The sequence below is a fragment of the Elephas maximus genome, chromosome 10 (genome assembly GCF_024166365.1).
Source record: "Elephas maximus indicus isolate mEleMax1 chromosome 10, mEleMax1 primary haplotype, whole genome shotgun sequence".
NCBI classification, from domain to species: Eukaryota; Metazoa; Chordata; class Mammalia; order Proboscidea; family Elephantidae; genus Elephas; species Elephas maximus.
The window spans coordinates 80,832,335-80,849,177 of record NC_064828.1 but is presented as its reverse complement, the minus strand read 5'-3'; the positions used below and the strand labels follow the sequence as shown (position 1 = coordinate 80,849,177).

The 16,843-nt window shown below is 41.4% G+C and overlaps 1 protein-coding gene across 5 annotated transcripts in view; it reads right to left on the bottom strand.

The window, feature by feature from the left end:
- The window catches only part of RAD51B (RAD51 paralog B), an 834,574-nt gene that overhangs the window by 171,016 nt on the left and 646,715 nt on the right, over window positions 1-16,843 (bottom strand). Inside the window, exon 10 of one of the 5 annotated variants that reach the window (XM_049897895.1) lies at window positions 12,166-12,887. The exons of the other annotated variants lie outside the window; for them this stretch is intronic. Within the exon in view, the coding sequence (XP_049753852.1) occupies window positions 12,870-12,887 (18 nt within the window). The 3' untranslated portion in view covers window positions 12,166-12,869. Of the gene's footprint in view, window positions 1-12,165; window positions 12,888-16,843 lie in introns of those variants that run through there. 5 annotated transcript variants of the gene reach the window in all.

The window sequence follows — 16,843 nt, the reverse complement described above, 5'->3', positions numbered from 1 at the left end:
CACCGAAAGTAGTGTGTTGAAGTCTCCTACTATTATTGCGGAGCTGTCTATCTCACTTTTCAATACTGATAGAGCTTGTTTTATGTATCTTGCAGCCCTGTCATTGGGTGCATAAGTATTTAATATGGTTATATCTTCTTGGTGTATTGTCCCTTTAATCATTATGTGGTGTCCTTCCTTATCCCTTATGATGGATTTAACTTTAAAGTCTATTTTTATTGACACTCCTGCTCTTTTTTGATTATTGTTTGCTTGATATATTTTTTTCCATCCTTTGAGTTTTAGTTTGTTTGTGTCTCTAATTCTAAAGTTTGTCTCTTGTAGGCAGCATATAGACAGATTGTGTTTTTTTAAATCCATTCTGCCACTCTCTGTCTCTTTATTGGTGCATTTAGTCCATTTACATTCAGGGTAATTATGGATAGGTATGAGTTTAGTGCTGTCATTTTGATGTCTTTTTTGGTGTTGTTGACAGTTTCTTTTTCCCACTTGATCTTTGGTGCTGAGTAGTTTATCTTTACATATTGTCATTTCTTATTATTTGTTGTTGTTGATCTTGTTTTTGCTAAGTGCTTATTTTTTTCTTGTACTTTATTTAATGAGTAGGATTATTAGTCTCCTTTGTGGTTACCTTAATATTTACCCCAATTTTTCTAAGCTTAAACCTAACTTTTATTTCTTTATATCACCTTGACTTCCTCTCCATATGAAAGATGTATCACTACATTAGCCCCTCTTTATTGTTTTAATGTTGTCTTCTTTTACATAATGATATTGCTGTTTCCCTTTTCTGACCATTTTTTAAATCTTGATTTATTTTTGTGATTTCCCTCTCTGGGTTGACATCTGGTTGCTCTGACTTGTGTTCTAGTCTTGGGTTGATATCTGATATTACTGATTTTCTAACCAGAGAACTCCCTTTAGTGTTTCTTTTAGTTTTGGTTTGGTTTTTACAAATTCCCTAAACTTCTGTTTATCTGGAAATGTCCTAATTTCACCTTCATATTTGAGAGACAGTTTTGCTGGATATATGATTCTTGGCTGGCAGTGTTTTTCCTTCAATGCTTTATATAAGTTATCCCATTGCCTTTTTGCGTGCATGGTTTCTGCTGTGTAGTCCAAGATTATTCTTATTGACTCTACTTTGTAGATGAGTTTTCGTTTATCTCTAATAGTACCACTCTTAAAATTCTCTATCTCGATGGCACTGGGTGTTTTTTTGGTCTTTGGTTTTGGCAAGTTTGATTATAATATGTCTTGGTGACTTTCTTTTGAGATCTACCTTATGTAGAGTTTGATGAGCATCTTGGATAGATATCTTGTCATCTTTCACGATATCGGGGAAGTTTTCTGCAAGAGATCTCCAACAACTCTCTATTTTCTGTTATCCCTCCCTGTTCTGGTATTCCAATCACTCATAGGTTATTCCTCTTGATAGAGTCCCACATGATGCTTAGGGTTTTTTCATTTTTTAAAATTCTTTTATCTGATTTGTCTTCGAATATATTGGTGCCAAATGTTTTATCTTTAATCTCACTAATTCTGCCTTCTGCCTCCTCAATTCTGCTCCTCTGACTTTCTATTGAGTTGTCTAATTCTATAATTTTATTGTTACTCTTCTGAATTTCTGATTGTTGTCTCTCTGTGGATTCTTGCACCTTATTAAATTTTTCATTATGTTCTTGAATAACCTTTTTAAATTTTTCAGCTGCTTTATCTGTGTGTTCCTTGGCTTGTTCTGTGTTTTGCCCAATCTCGTTTCTGATGTCTCGAAGGGTTCTGTATATTAATCTTTTGTATTCTGCATCTGGTAATTCCAGGAAGACACCTTCATCCAGAAGATTCCTTGATTCTTTGTTTTGAGAGCTTATTGAAGAGATCATGGTCTGCTTCTTTATGTGATTTGATATTGACTGTTGTCTTCAAGCTATCTATAAGTTATTGTATTAGTCTATTTTATGTTTGCTTACTATATCCTAGCTTCTTGCTTTGTTCTGTTTTAATATGCCCAAATAGACTGCTTGAGTGAGCTAGCTTGATTATTTTTGCCTTTGAAGCTCTAACGTCCTGTCACCAGATGGCTGGAGCTGTTAGCAGGTAGATGAGCCTAGGCACCCATTCACTTTTCTTGAATGGATTCAGCTCAGGTGTCCAGGTGGCTGGTCATTAAGTGTGTGGTATGGGCTCTGTCCTACAGTATTAGAGGGGCAGGGGTGATTGGTGTATGTACAGGCATCTGGTTGCAGCAGAGGGTCACACTCTGAACAAGGCAGGGGGCTGACAACTGACGCTCAAGTGTCTGTGAGGAAAGCGCATCCCTGTTTCCCTAGAGTGCACAGGTTGGTGGGTTCTGCAGCCTGACCACGGGCACCCAATGCTTTTGGTTGTAAGGACTGGGAGGCAGCACTTATCCTTGGACCTCTGTCATGGGTGGCTAGGTGACATGGGTGGAGTCACCAGTCCTTAGGTTCCCGATGTGAGTAGGTGAGGACCCTTTTTAATAGGCAAAGCAATGTCAAACATCAAACACCCACCTGTCCACCACACAGCTGAAACAGTTGCAGTCTGCCAACAAGGGCATATTCTCCTGAAATGGGCCCACACAGGTCTACGCAGGGGTGAAAGGTATTCAAAGTCCATGGACCATTTGTGCCTGGACAGGAGCCGCTTCTTTCCTGAGCTCCCCAGCTTAGTGGAGCTGGCAGATTATCTTTCCCCCCAGTTGTGAATTTATTCCTTCTCCAAGGCCAGGAGAATTGCTCAGAGCACACAGCAGAACTTATCTTAGGCCGGGGAAATCGACAGCCTCTGAAGCTGGCCTGGGGGCAGGGGGCATGGTAAAATAAATGCAAGTACTTAGCTTTTGCTGAGAGTGCTGTTCTTCTCTGGTTCTAGAGGTGTGAGTAGGCTGTGCGGCTCACTGTCTCTCCCTGAGGAAACCGCATCTGGAACGCTACTGCCAGCCCCACCACAGTTGCTCCAGGGAATGGTGCCTGAGGGCTCCTGCCGAGTCAGGTCCGCAACTCCTCGCCGCTTCTGACCTATCTCTCTCTCTCTCTGCCACTCAGTCCACTTTCTGACTTTGCCTTTGATGTTCAGGGCTCCTAGCTTGTCATATATATAATCATTTCACTTGTTTTTTTAGGTCTTTGTGGTAACAGGGATCACCGGAAGCATCTGACTACTCCGCCATCTTGGCTCCACCTCTAAAGCTGCCCTTTGAAATGATCTAGAAACAAATCTCTGCAGCAAGGGTATGTGATCCTCCTTTTGGTCAGGCCTGGAGCCAGTGGGCACAGTCAGTCCTACCTAGACAACATAGGCTGAAAATTGAAGAGGGGTGTGTCTTTTCAGGAAAATCAGGGTGTAGGTAGTAAAAGAAGGGTTCAGAGATTAAGGGGAAGGAAAAACACCAGATGTTTACCACACTGTTTATGAAGCAAGACAACGTAGTGGCTAATAGTCACTTGAGAGTCAAACAGACCTGAGTTTGAATCCCTTTTCCATATTTACTGGTTGTTTAAACTTCAGAACATTTCTTAATCTCTTTGACCCTATTTCTTCATCTGTAAAATCAGCATAATAATACTCACTTCATAGTGTTATTGTAAAAACCCACCTCACAGTGTGTTGTGAAGATAATGTTTGTATAGCTTTTATCATGTGCCTGGGACAAAAATGGCAGCTGTTAATGCTGTTATCAGCATTCCCTGGGCCAGTCTATAATGGAAATGAGTAGGAAAGAAGGTGCATAGCCATAACTTAAAGATGTCAAACCATGCCAATATAGCCTCATTTTTCAGCCCCTCTGGAGTCCATTGGCTTGATCTTGGCACTTGAACAGAATCCCTGTCTCTAATTCCTTAAACCCTTCTAAGCAGCAGACCACATTTGTCTCCTCTCTCTTTATTGTACAAGTTCCGCAGGATGGACGATCCCACTTGTTCACCAAATTAATCACTTTCTATACAACTGTTCATAACTTTCAATTAGAATGATATGACTTGAAAATAGCCAATTCCTAGCTACAATATAAGGTGGGTCAGCAATTAAGAACGCTAAGTGGCATAGTGGTTAACAGCTACATCTGCTAACCAAAAGGTCAGCAGTTCGAATCCACTAGGCACTCCTTGAAAACTCTATGGGGCAGTTCTACTCTGACCTATAGGGTCACTATGAGTTGGAATCGACTCGACAGCAATGGGTTTTTTGGGGGTAATTTCAATTATTTTATTACCTATGGCTCAGTGTTATAAGTTGAAGGAGGTCGGGATTCAGAAAAGCCAGTGGATTTTAGGATATATCTGCAGGGTTGTACCTTAAGTTGGGAATAATAACTAAGAAGAACAACTAACAATTATTTAACCTCTTTGTGCCTTAGTCTCCTCATCTTTAAAATGGATAATAGTAAGTCAGTTCTGACTCATGACCACCCCATGTACTTCAGAGTAGAATTGCTGCATAGGGTTTTCATGGCTTTGACCGTTCGGAACCAGATCACCGGGTCATTCTTCTGAGGCACCTCTGGGTGTATCTGAACCGCCAGCTTTTCAGTTAGCAGCCGAGCATTTAACCATTTGAGTCAACCAGGGACAGCTACTTTAGTGCCTGATAAATGGTTAAGTACTTGATAAATGTTAGTTGTTACTGTTGTTACTAATATTATTAAATGCTTCTGCACTGGAAATCCTTATGTTAGTGATCTTACTGGTCCTTTAGCAATTAAGAGATCTTTTCCTTTTGAAGGAAGGAAAGTTTAAGAGATTTGGCTAGGCTTACAGATTCAGAGCTATGTGAACCTGGGAAGAGAATTCAGTTGTCTTTTCTCCTAATTTGTCCCTTTGTTGTAAGCCTTGTGGGCCAGCCCTTTATGCTGCAAGCCAAGTGTGAACGTGGGAAGACATCCTGTAATTCTAGTTTGGTGTTGTTTTTTTTTTTTTTGGGCTGCATAATGAGGGTCTCTGTCTACCTCTGGACCTCATAACAGAGTCTGGAGAGAAACAATTTTGCCAAAGTTCAATTGCATATCAAAGAAAGCCACAGAGCCAGAGAGCTCCCCGAGGACCCACATAGCTGCTCTGTCTACTGCCAAGCCATGGCCCTAATGCATAGATACGCCTGTAAGCCAAGAGCCAAAGCCACAAAGTTCCACTAGTTCATTTAGCCTTGGCATTTTCACATACTGAGGGATCTATTATCTGGGTTGTTGTCTCATTGTTAACGGGTAAAAACAGAAACATCTTCGTCATCGGAAAACTGGTTTACTAAAATCACCACCACTACCGCCACCCCATCTCGACCCTTACTGTGAGAACAGTTCCACTGCCTTGGTTGACCACATGGAACAAATGTCAGCTTTCCCCCTGGTGATCCCTGATCTGTTTGTGGCCATTCTTTTCCACAGGGAAGACTTGAATGGGCCAGTTTCTGCATCCCAGGGTGGGTGCAGCCCCACAGCTAATGCCTCAATGCTCACTCTCTGGAAATAGAGTCTATTATCTAGCTCAGTCCCTGCCCTTTGAAAATGAAGCTTTCTTCAAGGTTTAATTTCTATTCCAATAGCTTTTCAAATCTTCCCTAACACCTTTTGACCCTAAAATGAAGAAACAAGAGAATTCACAACTCTTTCCTCTGGAATTTGCTTTCTTTCAAATGGTGACCCCAAATCCAGTGACTAAAACTTTTCTCCCTGGAAGCCATGGTGCTTTGAGTTCTAAAAATGTCCTTAAATGGAAAGTTACATAGAACGTATCACACAAGAGAATTCTGAAGTTACAAATAATAACTTGTCATATTTAGAGAATTTTATCTCATTTAAGCCAATTGAATACATGTTGGTCACTTGCTCTGTGCCAGGTAATGCGCTGGGGCTTTTAGAGGTGAATTAGCCCCACCTTCTAATTTTTTTTTTTTTTTTCTAATTTAGTTGAGCTCCTAGTTTTTACCTAGCACAGCAGAGAGGCAGGCAGCAGGTAACTGTACTTAAAACCACGTGTAATGGGAACACAGGGAGAGACACTCTTCATGACAGTTGAGAAAAATTTAAAGAAATGGTATCATCAAGGCCAGGCCATGTAGGAAAAGTAGAATTTCTTCAGATGAAGGGCATTCTTGGCAAGGAATACAGCATGAGCAAATGAAGCAAGTCTGGAAAGTTCTAGGCAATACTACAATCTGCAAAGTCTTATTGGAAATGTCTAATTTATGAGTAAATATTAAATTTTTAGTAAAGAGAAGTTACTTTGCACTGGTAACATTTCTTATATTTGAATTCTGTTTGAATGCTCAAATTCATCTCTTACCAGAAGAGTTTTTACTCTTTGAAGTATAAAGCATTTCTTTCTTTTCTTCCTTTTTTTTTTTTTTTACAAATTTATGTTTTCAGAAAGGGAAATGCTATCCTTGAGAAGAAGTGACTTATCAAAGGCTGGGAAAATGTCAGTGACCCGACAGTTGCCACTGGCCAACCTGGAGGCGGACCTCAGAATTCCATCTTCTGCATTAGCATCAGACCACCCTGCCATCTAATAAAACTAACCCCATGTCTTGGTTTTGAACATTTGAGAATTGAAAGAAATGTGACAGGTCAAAATCTCAGATTCCCTTGGCTTTTTGATTACTTGCAAATTCACATAAGGCTCACATATCATTCTCCTCTCTTTTTGTCTGCATCCGAATTTGTTTGGTTGTTGTGTGAGTGATGAAAACTTAAAAGCTATGTTGATATGTACAGCATGTGGAAAACCACTTTAAGATTCTCTCTGCCCTGAAAGAGCTACAGGCACACGCACACACTCTTATACACCCAAACAGACCTAGTTGTCCACTTGTGCACATACTCACCATCACTAGACACCCGTTAAAAAAAACACATGCTGTGTGCTGACTCGATGGGAAGCCATGGGCTAAGTTCTCAAACACTGGCCAAGAAGAGATGGGATCCAACCCATCCCTAGACCACAGGAAAAATACTTCTGACCACAGAGCTGGCTGCAAAATATTCTTTTTGTAGGAAACAAAATGTTTCCAGCCTGGGATTTTTTTTTTGGGGGGGGGGTGGTCCTTTCACTGTTATTGAGTAGGAGAGGCAAATGCTTAAGCAAGAAGCCAAGTAAACATCTAAAGAAACCAAAACCAGGCTCCTTTTTTAGGAGAGTGGAACACAAAGTGAATGGGCGACACACTGGATGAGCCCCAGGCTTTTAGAAGTTTTAGGGGAACAGGAACCCGGGCAATTCTTTACGCACTTACAACCCCAGTTCAATCTCACTCTGTTGCAGCTGTGCTTATTAACCAAGTAGATTTGGACGAGTTACCTAACCTTTCTAAGCCTCAGTTTCTTAAATGCCAAGTGTGAATACTAATAATAACAATAATAGTACTGATATTATAAATAATATTTACATTATAGGTTACTGTAAAGAATAAATGAAACATATGCAAAAGTAGCACAATGCCCAACACATAGTAGGTGCTCAAGAAATGAGTCGTTAAGTATGTTCAGAAACTCTTACAGGTCAGTAGAGAGTCATTTTCATGGACTCCAGCTCCCATATTTTACAAATAAGGAAACAGTCTTAGAGAGATGGAAGAGCGTGACCAAATCATTCAGTAAACAGTAGGCTTGGGACTAAGATCCTGCAGACCAGATGCAAAGTGTAAAGAGAATTCAAGTAATTCACAATGCAGCATACACTATCTACTATTAGTTGGCGGTGGGTCTCGGACTTTAGTGTACCTGAGAATCACCAGGAAAGGTGTAAAAGTGCAGGTTTCTAGGCCCACCCCAGAGCTGCTGATTTTGTTTGGGAAGGCCCAAGAACCTGAGTTTTTTTTTTTTAATTTCTTTTAATTGTACCTTAGATGGTTTACAGAGCAAATTAGTTTCTCATTAAACAATTAAACACATATTATTTTGTAACATTGGTTGCCAACCCCAAGACATGACAACACTCTCCCCTTCTTGACCTTGGGTTCCTTGTTACCAGCTTTCCTGTCCCCTCCTGCCTTCTTGTCCTTGCTCCCGGGGTGGTGTGGCCATTTAGTCTCATTTTGTTTTATGGGCCTGTCTAATCTTTGGCTGAAGTATGAACCTCAGGAGTGACTTCACTACTGAGTTAAAAGGGTGTCTGGGGGCTATATGCTTGGGGTTTCTCCAGTGTCTATCAGACCAGAAAGTCTGGTCTTTTCTTGTGAGTTAGAATTTTGTTCTACATTTGTCTCCATCTCCGTCTCAAAAATCTGAATTTTTAACAAAATCTGTAGGTAGATTCCAAGAGGTATTCTTCTGACTAGCCCTTCGAGAAACATTATAAGAAGAAACCATGAGTCAAATAAATGACTGAGCAGAGTGCTAGGGTTTTATGCTATAGCTTAGAACAAATAAACAATGTGGCAAACCCTACCATAAATAGTGAAGAATATTCTCATTGTACAAAATAGTAAATGAGGTATAGCATAGCATTGCTTCTTCATAGAATCAGAAAATACAATCAACTTCTAGATCATTAAACCATGTTATAAAAGAGGACCTATGAATTCAGAGTCATTTCCCCAAGATCACATATCTAATTATAGACAGAGCTAGAATTTAATTCTAAAATATTGTTAGCTTTTTCATAACAGAGAAACTTCTAGGTTCTTTGAGGTAAAGACAGTGGGTTTGTCAGTGTATATTATACACCAGAATCCATGAATTAATCTGTCCCTGAAAGGATAAAAACATCACCCTTGCTTTTTTAAAAATATATTTTGTTTGTGTTTGGTGCAACAGACACAAGCAAATATACACCCATTCACAATTTCTACATGAACATCATCCTTGCTTTCTGATGCACTCAAATGCAAAAGTCCTCCTGTGTTATTTCCTTCCACAATTCATTCCCATAGGGTCCCTGTAGGCTAATGAAAGAAACTTTGTCAGAAGAAAGAATGAACAATGTCATATAGTGCTGGACATTTCAGAGACAACCAGAAACTATGGTTACATTGGTACGTACCACCTGCTTCCTTTTCATTAAAATCCTACTCTTCTAATATAAAACATATACCTGACCTCAAGGTCTATAAAGTTCTGTGCGTCATCAAATAACCACATAAGTATCCTGGTTAGTGGTTACTGTGTTAAAGAATTTGGGGGCTTCCTAGACACAGCCCAAATAAATCAGCCCAAATATGAGAGTGGATTCAGAGTTGTTCTCAAAAGGATAGAGTCTCAGCTGTTCCCTGTAGTGATGGAGCATGTAATAGTCTCTTAGCAATTTCTGGAGGTCTTGCCACAGACTAGAAATAATCATTATTTTTTACTTCTTGGTCCAATGCTGAAGGATATGAGAAAGCACACAAGTACAGCTCCTCCACTTCTACTTTTCTTTGATGAATGCTTTCATCAAGACAACAATTAATCTTCATCCTTCAACACAGTCCCTTCTGAAAGTTGCTGGGAAATGTGAGCAACATGGCAAAGTAAAAGCCATGGGCTGTTGGGAGAAAATCAGTAATGTATTCTGCAGTTGGGTGATGCCTACCCAAGCAAGAATCTCAGAACACTCCAATTCATTAAATTGGTAACAGTCCCTTTACAAAAGATTTATTATGACTTAGGCCAATCTTACAATCATTACTATTGGCCAAATAAGGCCCAAGGAAGAGGTTATAGAATGCTTCTTGCAGAAGCTGAGGTTGAATCTGAAATAGCATCCAAACACTTTGCTAGCCACTTAACCATCTAAGAGAGAATTCTGGCTTTTGGAGCCGTCCCTCTGCTCCATGTCATCAGTGCGTTCAGAAAATGCCAACTCCTTTCTTATGAAGCAAACCCATTAAAGGATGGGAGCCTGCCATGCTTTCAACAAGGGAGGGGCAGAGGTTATGCACATATATACAGTCCTGCAACATTTCAACACGTCTCTTTTCAGAGGAGTTTCTGTTGGTTTCAAACCCCTAACCCCCACGAGGCATTATTTCCAGCCATTAAAATGTTTTCTGAGCTTAGATACATCTGGAAAGTTTTGGAAAATCCCACAGGAAGGAGACTGGGCCAAGAGAGCTCCTTTTCTCATGCCATTCAGGAAGCACTGCACAAAATGTTTGCCCTACAAGACAGCCCAGCCCAGGAGCCCAACTTTCAGGGCTGGAGAACCATGATGGACAGAGGAGCCCTTTGGGAAACAGGGCTAATGGAGAACAGATTTGGGGTCTTATATTAACGACGTGCCAAGCAGAGAGCTTAGGTAGACCCATATTGGTCAAGATCCATCAGAAAAATAAGACTTGCCCCAAGTAGTTCAAGAAAGAGAATTTAATGTTTTGCTGGGAATTAGTTACAAATGTGTTAGAAGAGCTGAGAGAAAAATAGAGAGGCAACCCAGAGATGAGCAACAGTAAGAAGTCACCACCATCCCTAGGGGTGAAGGGACAATGGAAGAGGATGAGGTACCCAACTGGAGCTGAGACCACAAAGGGATCACAGAGGAGGAACTAGTATCACTACCTGAGACACCACTGGAAGCAGAGGGCGATGGCAGAAACGCATGACTTCTTCTATACTTCTACCCTTCAACCCCCTCCAGGGCCTATGGCTCAGAAGCATGGAAAGAAAGCCTGTAAGAGTCAGCTCCCTGCAGACTGAGCAGAACAGGGGAAAGGCAGGGAATGGAAATGAGAGCAAACAAGCAATGACTGACACGACCCACTAAGGCATGAATTTCCAATCCCCAGCTCATAGACGGGGATCTTTTAGAAAGCCTTGAAGCCTAAACTGGTAGTTGTCCAAAACAGTTACTGATGCCACACTCCTGGACTTCAAGATTTCCAGAATATGCTGGAAATGGAGGCACAACTATCCATAGGGCCCTCTCCTTTCTGAGCCTAGGAACTTTACTACAAATATTAAAGCCCTATATGTACCTTTCCCCATTGGGCATCCTCAACTTTTCATTTTTCACATATCCTGATGATCATTGTCCCTTTATAGAAGCCAAAGTTCTAAAAGAAGGAAGTAGCATTGAGGGTGGAGAAGAAGGGGATAATGGGCTGGAAGTAGTGGATGAGGAAAGAGGAAGAAAAAAATTTGACTTAAGATTCTATGCAATTATAAGAAATACCTTCTGATCTCCAAGCTAACACTGAGGGCAGTCACTGAGGTCTGGGCTAAAGAGTGGAAGCAGCCACACTGTCATGTAACAGGGGACTAAGCATGTTCCCAGCAGGGTCAGCTATTGTCTCCCATGCAGGCCCATTCTTTCTCCTGTACTAGCCCATTTCAGCGAGCGATACCTCATCTACTCATTTGCTTACATCAGAAACCTACCCCTCCTTCCCATACAGTTCCCAATCCTCCTCTCTGTGCTTAAATGCTATTGATCCTGCCTCCTTACCATCCCATATCTCTTCCTTCTTCTCCACCTCAAGGGCCATTGTCTTAGTTCAGACCCTTATTTCTTTGCATTCTATTTCAAATCCCTCCAAGCCCTTATGGTAAGTTCCTGCCCAAAGGAGCCTTGTAAAGTACAAATCTGATGTCACAGCCCTGCTGGGAACCTCTCACTGGGGTTACGGAGTCTTCAGGATCCAGTCTGATTTGCCCTTTCTTTCCTTGTTCTGTCTTTAACTACAGTTTCCACCTTCCCTGCTGCCCCTGCCCACCGCACAGACACTCACATGCCCTGTGCTCAACACTAAAGAAGGATCATTTGCAGTTCCCACCTCTGGGCCTTTGCTCATATAGCTTCTCATCTCCTGGAAAATAGTGATATGCCTTTCAAACCTTGTCTCAAACATCACATATTCCTCTGAATGCTTCCCTGATCATCCCTTCCCTGCTGAGAGTTCTGACCATCACAATACTGACGCCCACACTGTACTCTGTCCCAGCTCCCGCGATACCTTCTTGTATTTATTTACATGTCTATCTCTTTCTACAAGACTGTACAGAAACTGGGATTTATTTGACTATATCTCCAATGTTTTGCACGCAATATCTACCCCAGTAAAGATTTGAAGAAATAAAAAAATGATTGAGGAAGGGAAGCATGGAGGGAAAGAGAGGTGTCCAACAAAAAGAATACTTATTGGTCTTGTTTAGATAAAAACAGAGAGTTATGAGAATCCATATCTACGATTAGAGCACACACACAAAGGAATATTCTTACAATTATGGTTCCTACATTTATTGTCAAATATTTTAAACCGTAATGTATGTTGTTGTTGTCATTAGATGCTGTCGAGTCGGTTCTGACTCATAGCAACCCTATGTACAACAGAATGAAGCACTGCCCAGTCCTGCGCTATCCTCATGATCGTGGCTTTGTTTGAATCCATTGTTGCAGCCACTGTGTCAGTTCATCTCTTTGAGGGTCTTCCTCTTTTGCACTGACCCTCTACTTTACCAAGTATGATGTCCTTCTCCAGGGATAGGCCCCTCCCGATAACACGTCCAAAGTACATGAGACAAGTCTTGCCATCCTCACTTCTAAGGAGTATCCTGGCTATACTTCTTTCAAGTCAGATTTGTTTGTTCTTCTGGCAATCTATGGTATATTCAATATTCTTCATCGATATCATAATTCAAATGCATCAATTCTTCTTTGGTCTTCCTTATTCATTGTCCAGCTTTTGCATGCATATGAGGCAATTGAAGATACCATGGCTTGGGTCAGGCATACCTTAGTCCTCAAAGTGACATCTTTGTTTTGAACACTTTAAAGAGGTCTTTTGCAGCAGATTTGTCCAATGCAATACGTTGTTTGATTTCTTGACTGCTGTTTCCATGGATGGTGATCGTGGTGCCAAATAAAATGAAATCCTTGACAACTTCAATATTTTCTCCATTTATCACGATGTTGCTTATCGTCACAGATGAGTGGTAGCTATAATGTACACTTTTCCTAAATTGAGGAAAAATATTAGATTTTTAGTGGATGTAAAAAAGTCACTAAGACTTCACAAATCCTATGGCAGTCCTCATCCAACTTACCTCAGTGTGTTTTCTTTCAAAGTATTTGGCCTTTGGACAACCATAATATGTAGAGAGAACCCCTACGTAGTGGGGTCCTAGAGATAAATGAAGCCTTTGGTAGAAATACCTGTTGATTAAGTCTAACTGAGATTATTGGTGGATTCCTGAGGAGGGCTGGTCTTCTCAAGTCAATGGGATCAAATATTGACAGACTCTTAGCAGAACAAGTCATGGGGATCTGGGAGCAAGATCTAGGTAAGATGGGGTGGGGGAAGAAGGTGCAAGGCCAGTTCCAGCATGGGGTCACAAGTAGGAAATGGAGATCAGTCATAAGGAAGAGCCCAGCATTCCAATGCAGGTCAGTACAGGGTGGTATGTCTGAAAAGAATACTGTATAAATAGCGACAAATAAGAGAAAACAGCTTGATACAAGCACACTGTAGCAGGATTGGAGGCCACATTGGATCTACCAAACCTGTGTATTTTAGGGAGGCACCAGAAGAGAACAGAGAACTGCAGGAGTTTTCCCATTTCATTAGACATTGATCAAGCCTTCATTAGCGGACTGGATAATAATTTTCGAGAAGAACAGACAATTCAGAAATAATTTAAAGGTAAACCATGAAATTGATTACTATGTTGGAGAAGTGAATTTGCAAGAAAGAGTAAAGGGGCAGATATCATTTATATGTCATTCTGCCTCATCCATGAGGAAAGGGATCTATCTACTATGCTTACCATTGTACCCTGCAGGTTCTCACTGGAGGAGACCATGGACAGGTAGGCACAGGCCTATCCTCAATGTGGGCAAGACTCCACAAAGACTCCCTTCTCTCTGACAATAAATGGCGGGATGTTGAAGCTGAACCCAGAACATGGGAAGGACACTGACTAGAAAGGCCAGAACATGGAATCTGAGAGAGGAAGGGCCAACTCTTCCCCTGGCTGAATGGAGAGGTTTAGAGGACCATGTCCCATGGACCTCATTCTTTCTCAAGAGAGTTTTATTGCCATACAGAATCACGGAAGCTATAGAAAATAACTAATGATTATTAAACAAATAAAAAACCCAAACCCAGTAGTAGTAGGCAAAAACCCCTTCAAGACAATAGATTGTTCCACTCTTTGAGGAGCGTATTCTACCTAGTACAAACATTGCAAGAAACTATACCACGGTGGTTGAATGGATCAATCTCCTGTGATTAATTCCAAGCTGCATGGAGGAATAATCTTACATTAGCATAGGAACAGTACAGAATAGTAGTCAAGAACCTAGAAATGTAGGGAGGGACTGTATGTACGTGTATGTGTGTGTTGTGCGGGGAGAGCAAAGGAGGGAGAAAACTCTGGCTTTGCCACTCAGAATCCATGTGATTTAGAGCAATTTTTAAAAGCTCTATAAACCTTAATGAACTCATCTATAAAATACACTTAGTAGTACCTCCCTCATAGGGTTGTTGTGAGGCTTGAACTGGAAAATGACACATAGCACTTAGCATAGAAACCGTACAAAGGAAATTCTCCATAAATGGATGGGTAGACAGAGCAAAGCAATCAGAAAGCAGGGCCATGGGGCTTTGTGTAATTTGTTCTCAATCCCTCCCAGATACACCAGGAGCCTCAATTCCAACCTGAGTTCTAACTTTTCAAGTCTTGTAAAGACGTGCCTCTTCCTGGAGTTTGACATTCAGAGAATTCTGTTACTTAGAGTCAAGGATGCCAGGCCCAGCTCGATCTCTCATTGCCAGTTCTGTCAAGGGTTCAGCATGGATGCATTGGGGTACAACTACTGTAGGTAGACTGGCTCTCCAGAGGTGTTCTTGAAATCATAGTAAAAAAAAAAAAAAAAATTTTTTTTTTTTTTTGATAACAATAAAACAAGGGTCCAAGACTCAAGCACATATGCTCTTTGTCCTAGATGCCAGAATTCTTAAGCTCTGCCAAGCCAAGAAGGGAAACTTCCAGAAAGAGACCCTTGGTGGAAAAATCTCTGCTTCAAGCATTTGAATCTAAGGTGGTTGCCAGGAGCCATTAACTGATTTAAAAATCCAGGCAAGTTTGGGTGTAGAGAGACAGGCAATAGAGTAAGAGGAAAGTTGAGGAAAGGAAGGAATGAGTATGTCAATTTTTATGGTAACTGAAAATTCAAAATTATTTGTTGTTGTCAGGTGCCGTCAAGTCAGTTCAGACCCATAAAGACCCTAAGTACAACAGAATAAAATGCTGTCTGGTCCTGCGCCATCCTCATAATCGTTGTTATGTTTGAGCCTATTGTTGCAGCTACCGTGTCAATCCATCTCGTTGAGGGTCCAAATTATTTAGACCAGCAGAAATCAGGAAAACTCACTGAGTTAGATTGTATTTGACAACTAATCATGCACTGAATAATGTGTAACATATCAAAAAATGTTATGGTAACATAAGCAGACTTACATAAATTCAAACCGAATGCTACAGACATATTTAATTCATTTTCGCTCACACCTCCATCATGTAAATCCTTTGCTTATCTCCCATCCCCATACCCTTAATTTCACAAGTGATTAAGATTCTGGAAGGGCCTGAACCCCCGCTCCCCATCCTACCTCACCCTACTCAATGCCCCAATCAGTGAGCTCAGGAAAGGGCATGAAATGCAAACCAGCATTGTACCATGCTGTGACCCTCACAGTCACAGCTCAGGCGGGTAGAGGAGCAAAGGTCACAGGGGGTATAAATAAATCACGTCACCTGCACCACCTCAACAAGGGGACATTGCCCCACAGTAACAACCACCAAATAAATTCTCCAAGCTGGACCTGCTTCAGCCACATGTGTGACAAGCTATGCTTTTCAAATCACATGCACAGAAAAGGCAAGGAGCGTTTCTGAATCACAGTTGCATGCCAGGAGTATTTCTAAACCAACTAATGCCAAGAGCACAGGCAAAAAGCAAGGAGCAGCTCATTCTCTCCTCCTTTAACGTCCCGCACCAGAGGGAGGTGCTCTTCTAATATGTAATTCTGTAAGCCTTGGAGGTAACCTAAGGGACATTCTAGATCTAGTGGTCCTTGGGGAGAAAGTCAGAGAGAAAGAAAATAAGGGTCATCCACCACAAGCCAAAAGAATCATCACTGAGTTAGGGCTTCACTTTCCAGTACCTCATTTTATTCCTAAATAAAAATTACTTACATCTCTGAGAACACGGTCTAGCAAAAAAAAACTTAGGCTCTGGAGTTGCATGGACTTGGTTTCAGATCTTGATACTACCACCAATTACAAGTTATTTGGAAGGAGCCCTGGTGGCATGGTGGTTAAGTGCTCAGCTGCTAACTCAAGGGTCGGTGGTTCAAACCCATCAGCTGCTCTGCAAGAGCCAGACATGGCAGTCTGCTTCTATAAAGATTATAGCCTAAAATTGACTGAATGGCAATGGGTTTGACAAGTCATTTGGAGCCCTGGTGATACAATGTTAAGCACTCAGCTGCTAACCAAAAGGTTGGCAGTTTGAACCCACTTAGTGGCTCTTGGGAGAAAAGAGCTGGTAATCTGCTCCCATAAAGATTACAGGCTAGGAAACTCCATTGGGCAGTTCTACTCTGTCCTATTGGGTCACTAAGCCAAGCCAAGCCAAACCAAGCCAAGCCAAGCCAAGCCAAGCCAAACCAAACCAAACCAAGCCAAGCCAAACCAAACCAAACCAAACCCAAACCCAAACCAAACCTGTTGCCATTGGGTCAATTTCAACTCATAGCAAACTTACAGGACAGGGTAGAACTGCCCCAAAGGGTTTCCAAGGAGCGGCTGGTGGATTCAAACTGCCGATCTTTTGGTTAGCAGCTGAGCTCTTAACCATTGCACCACCAGTGCTCCGTTGGGTCTCTATGTGTCGAAAATCAGCTCAAC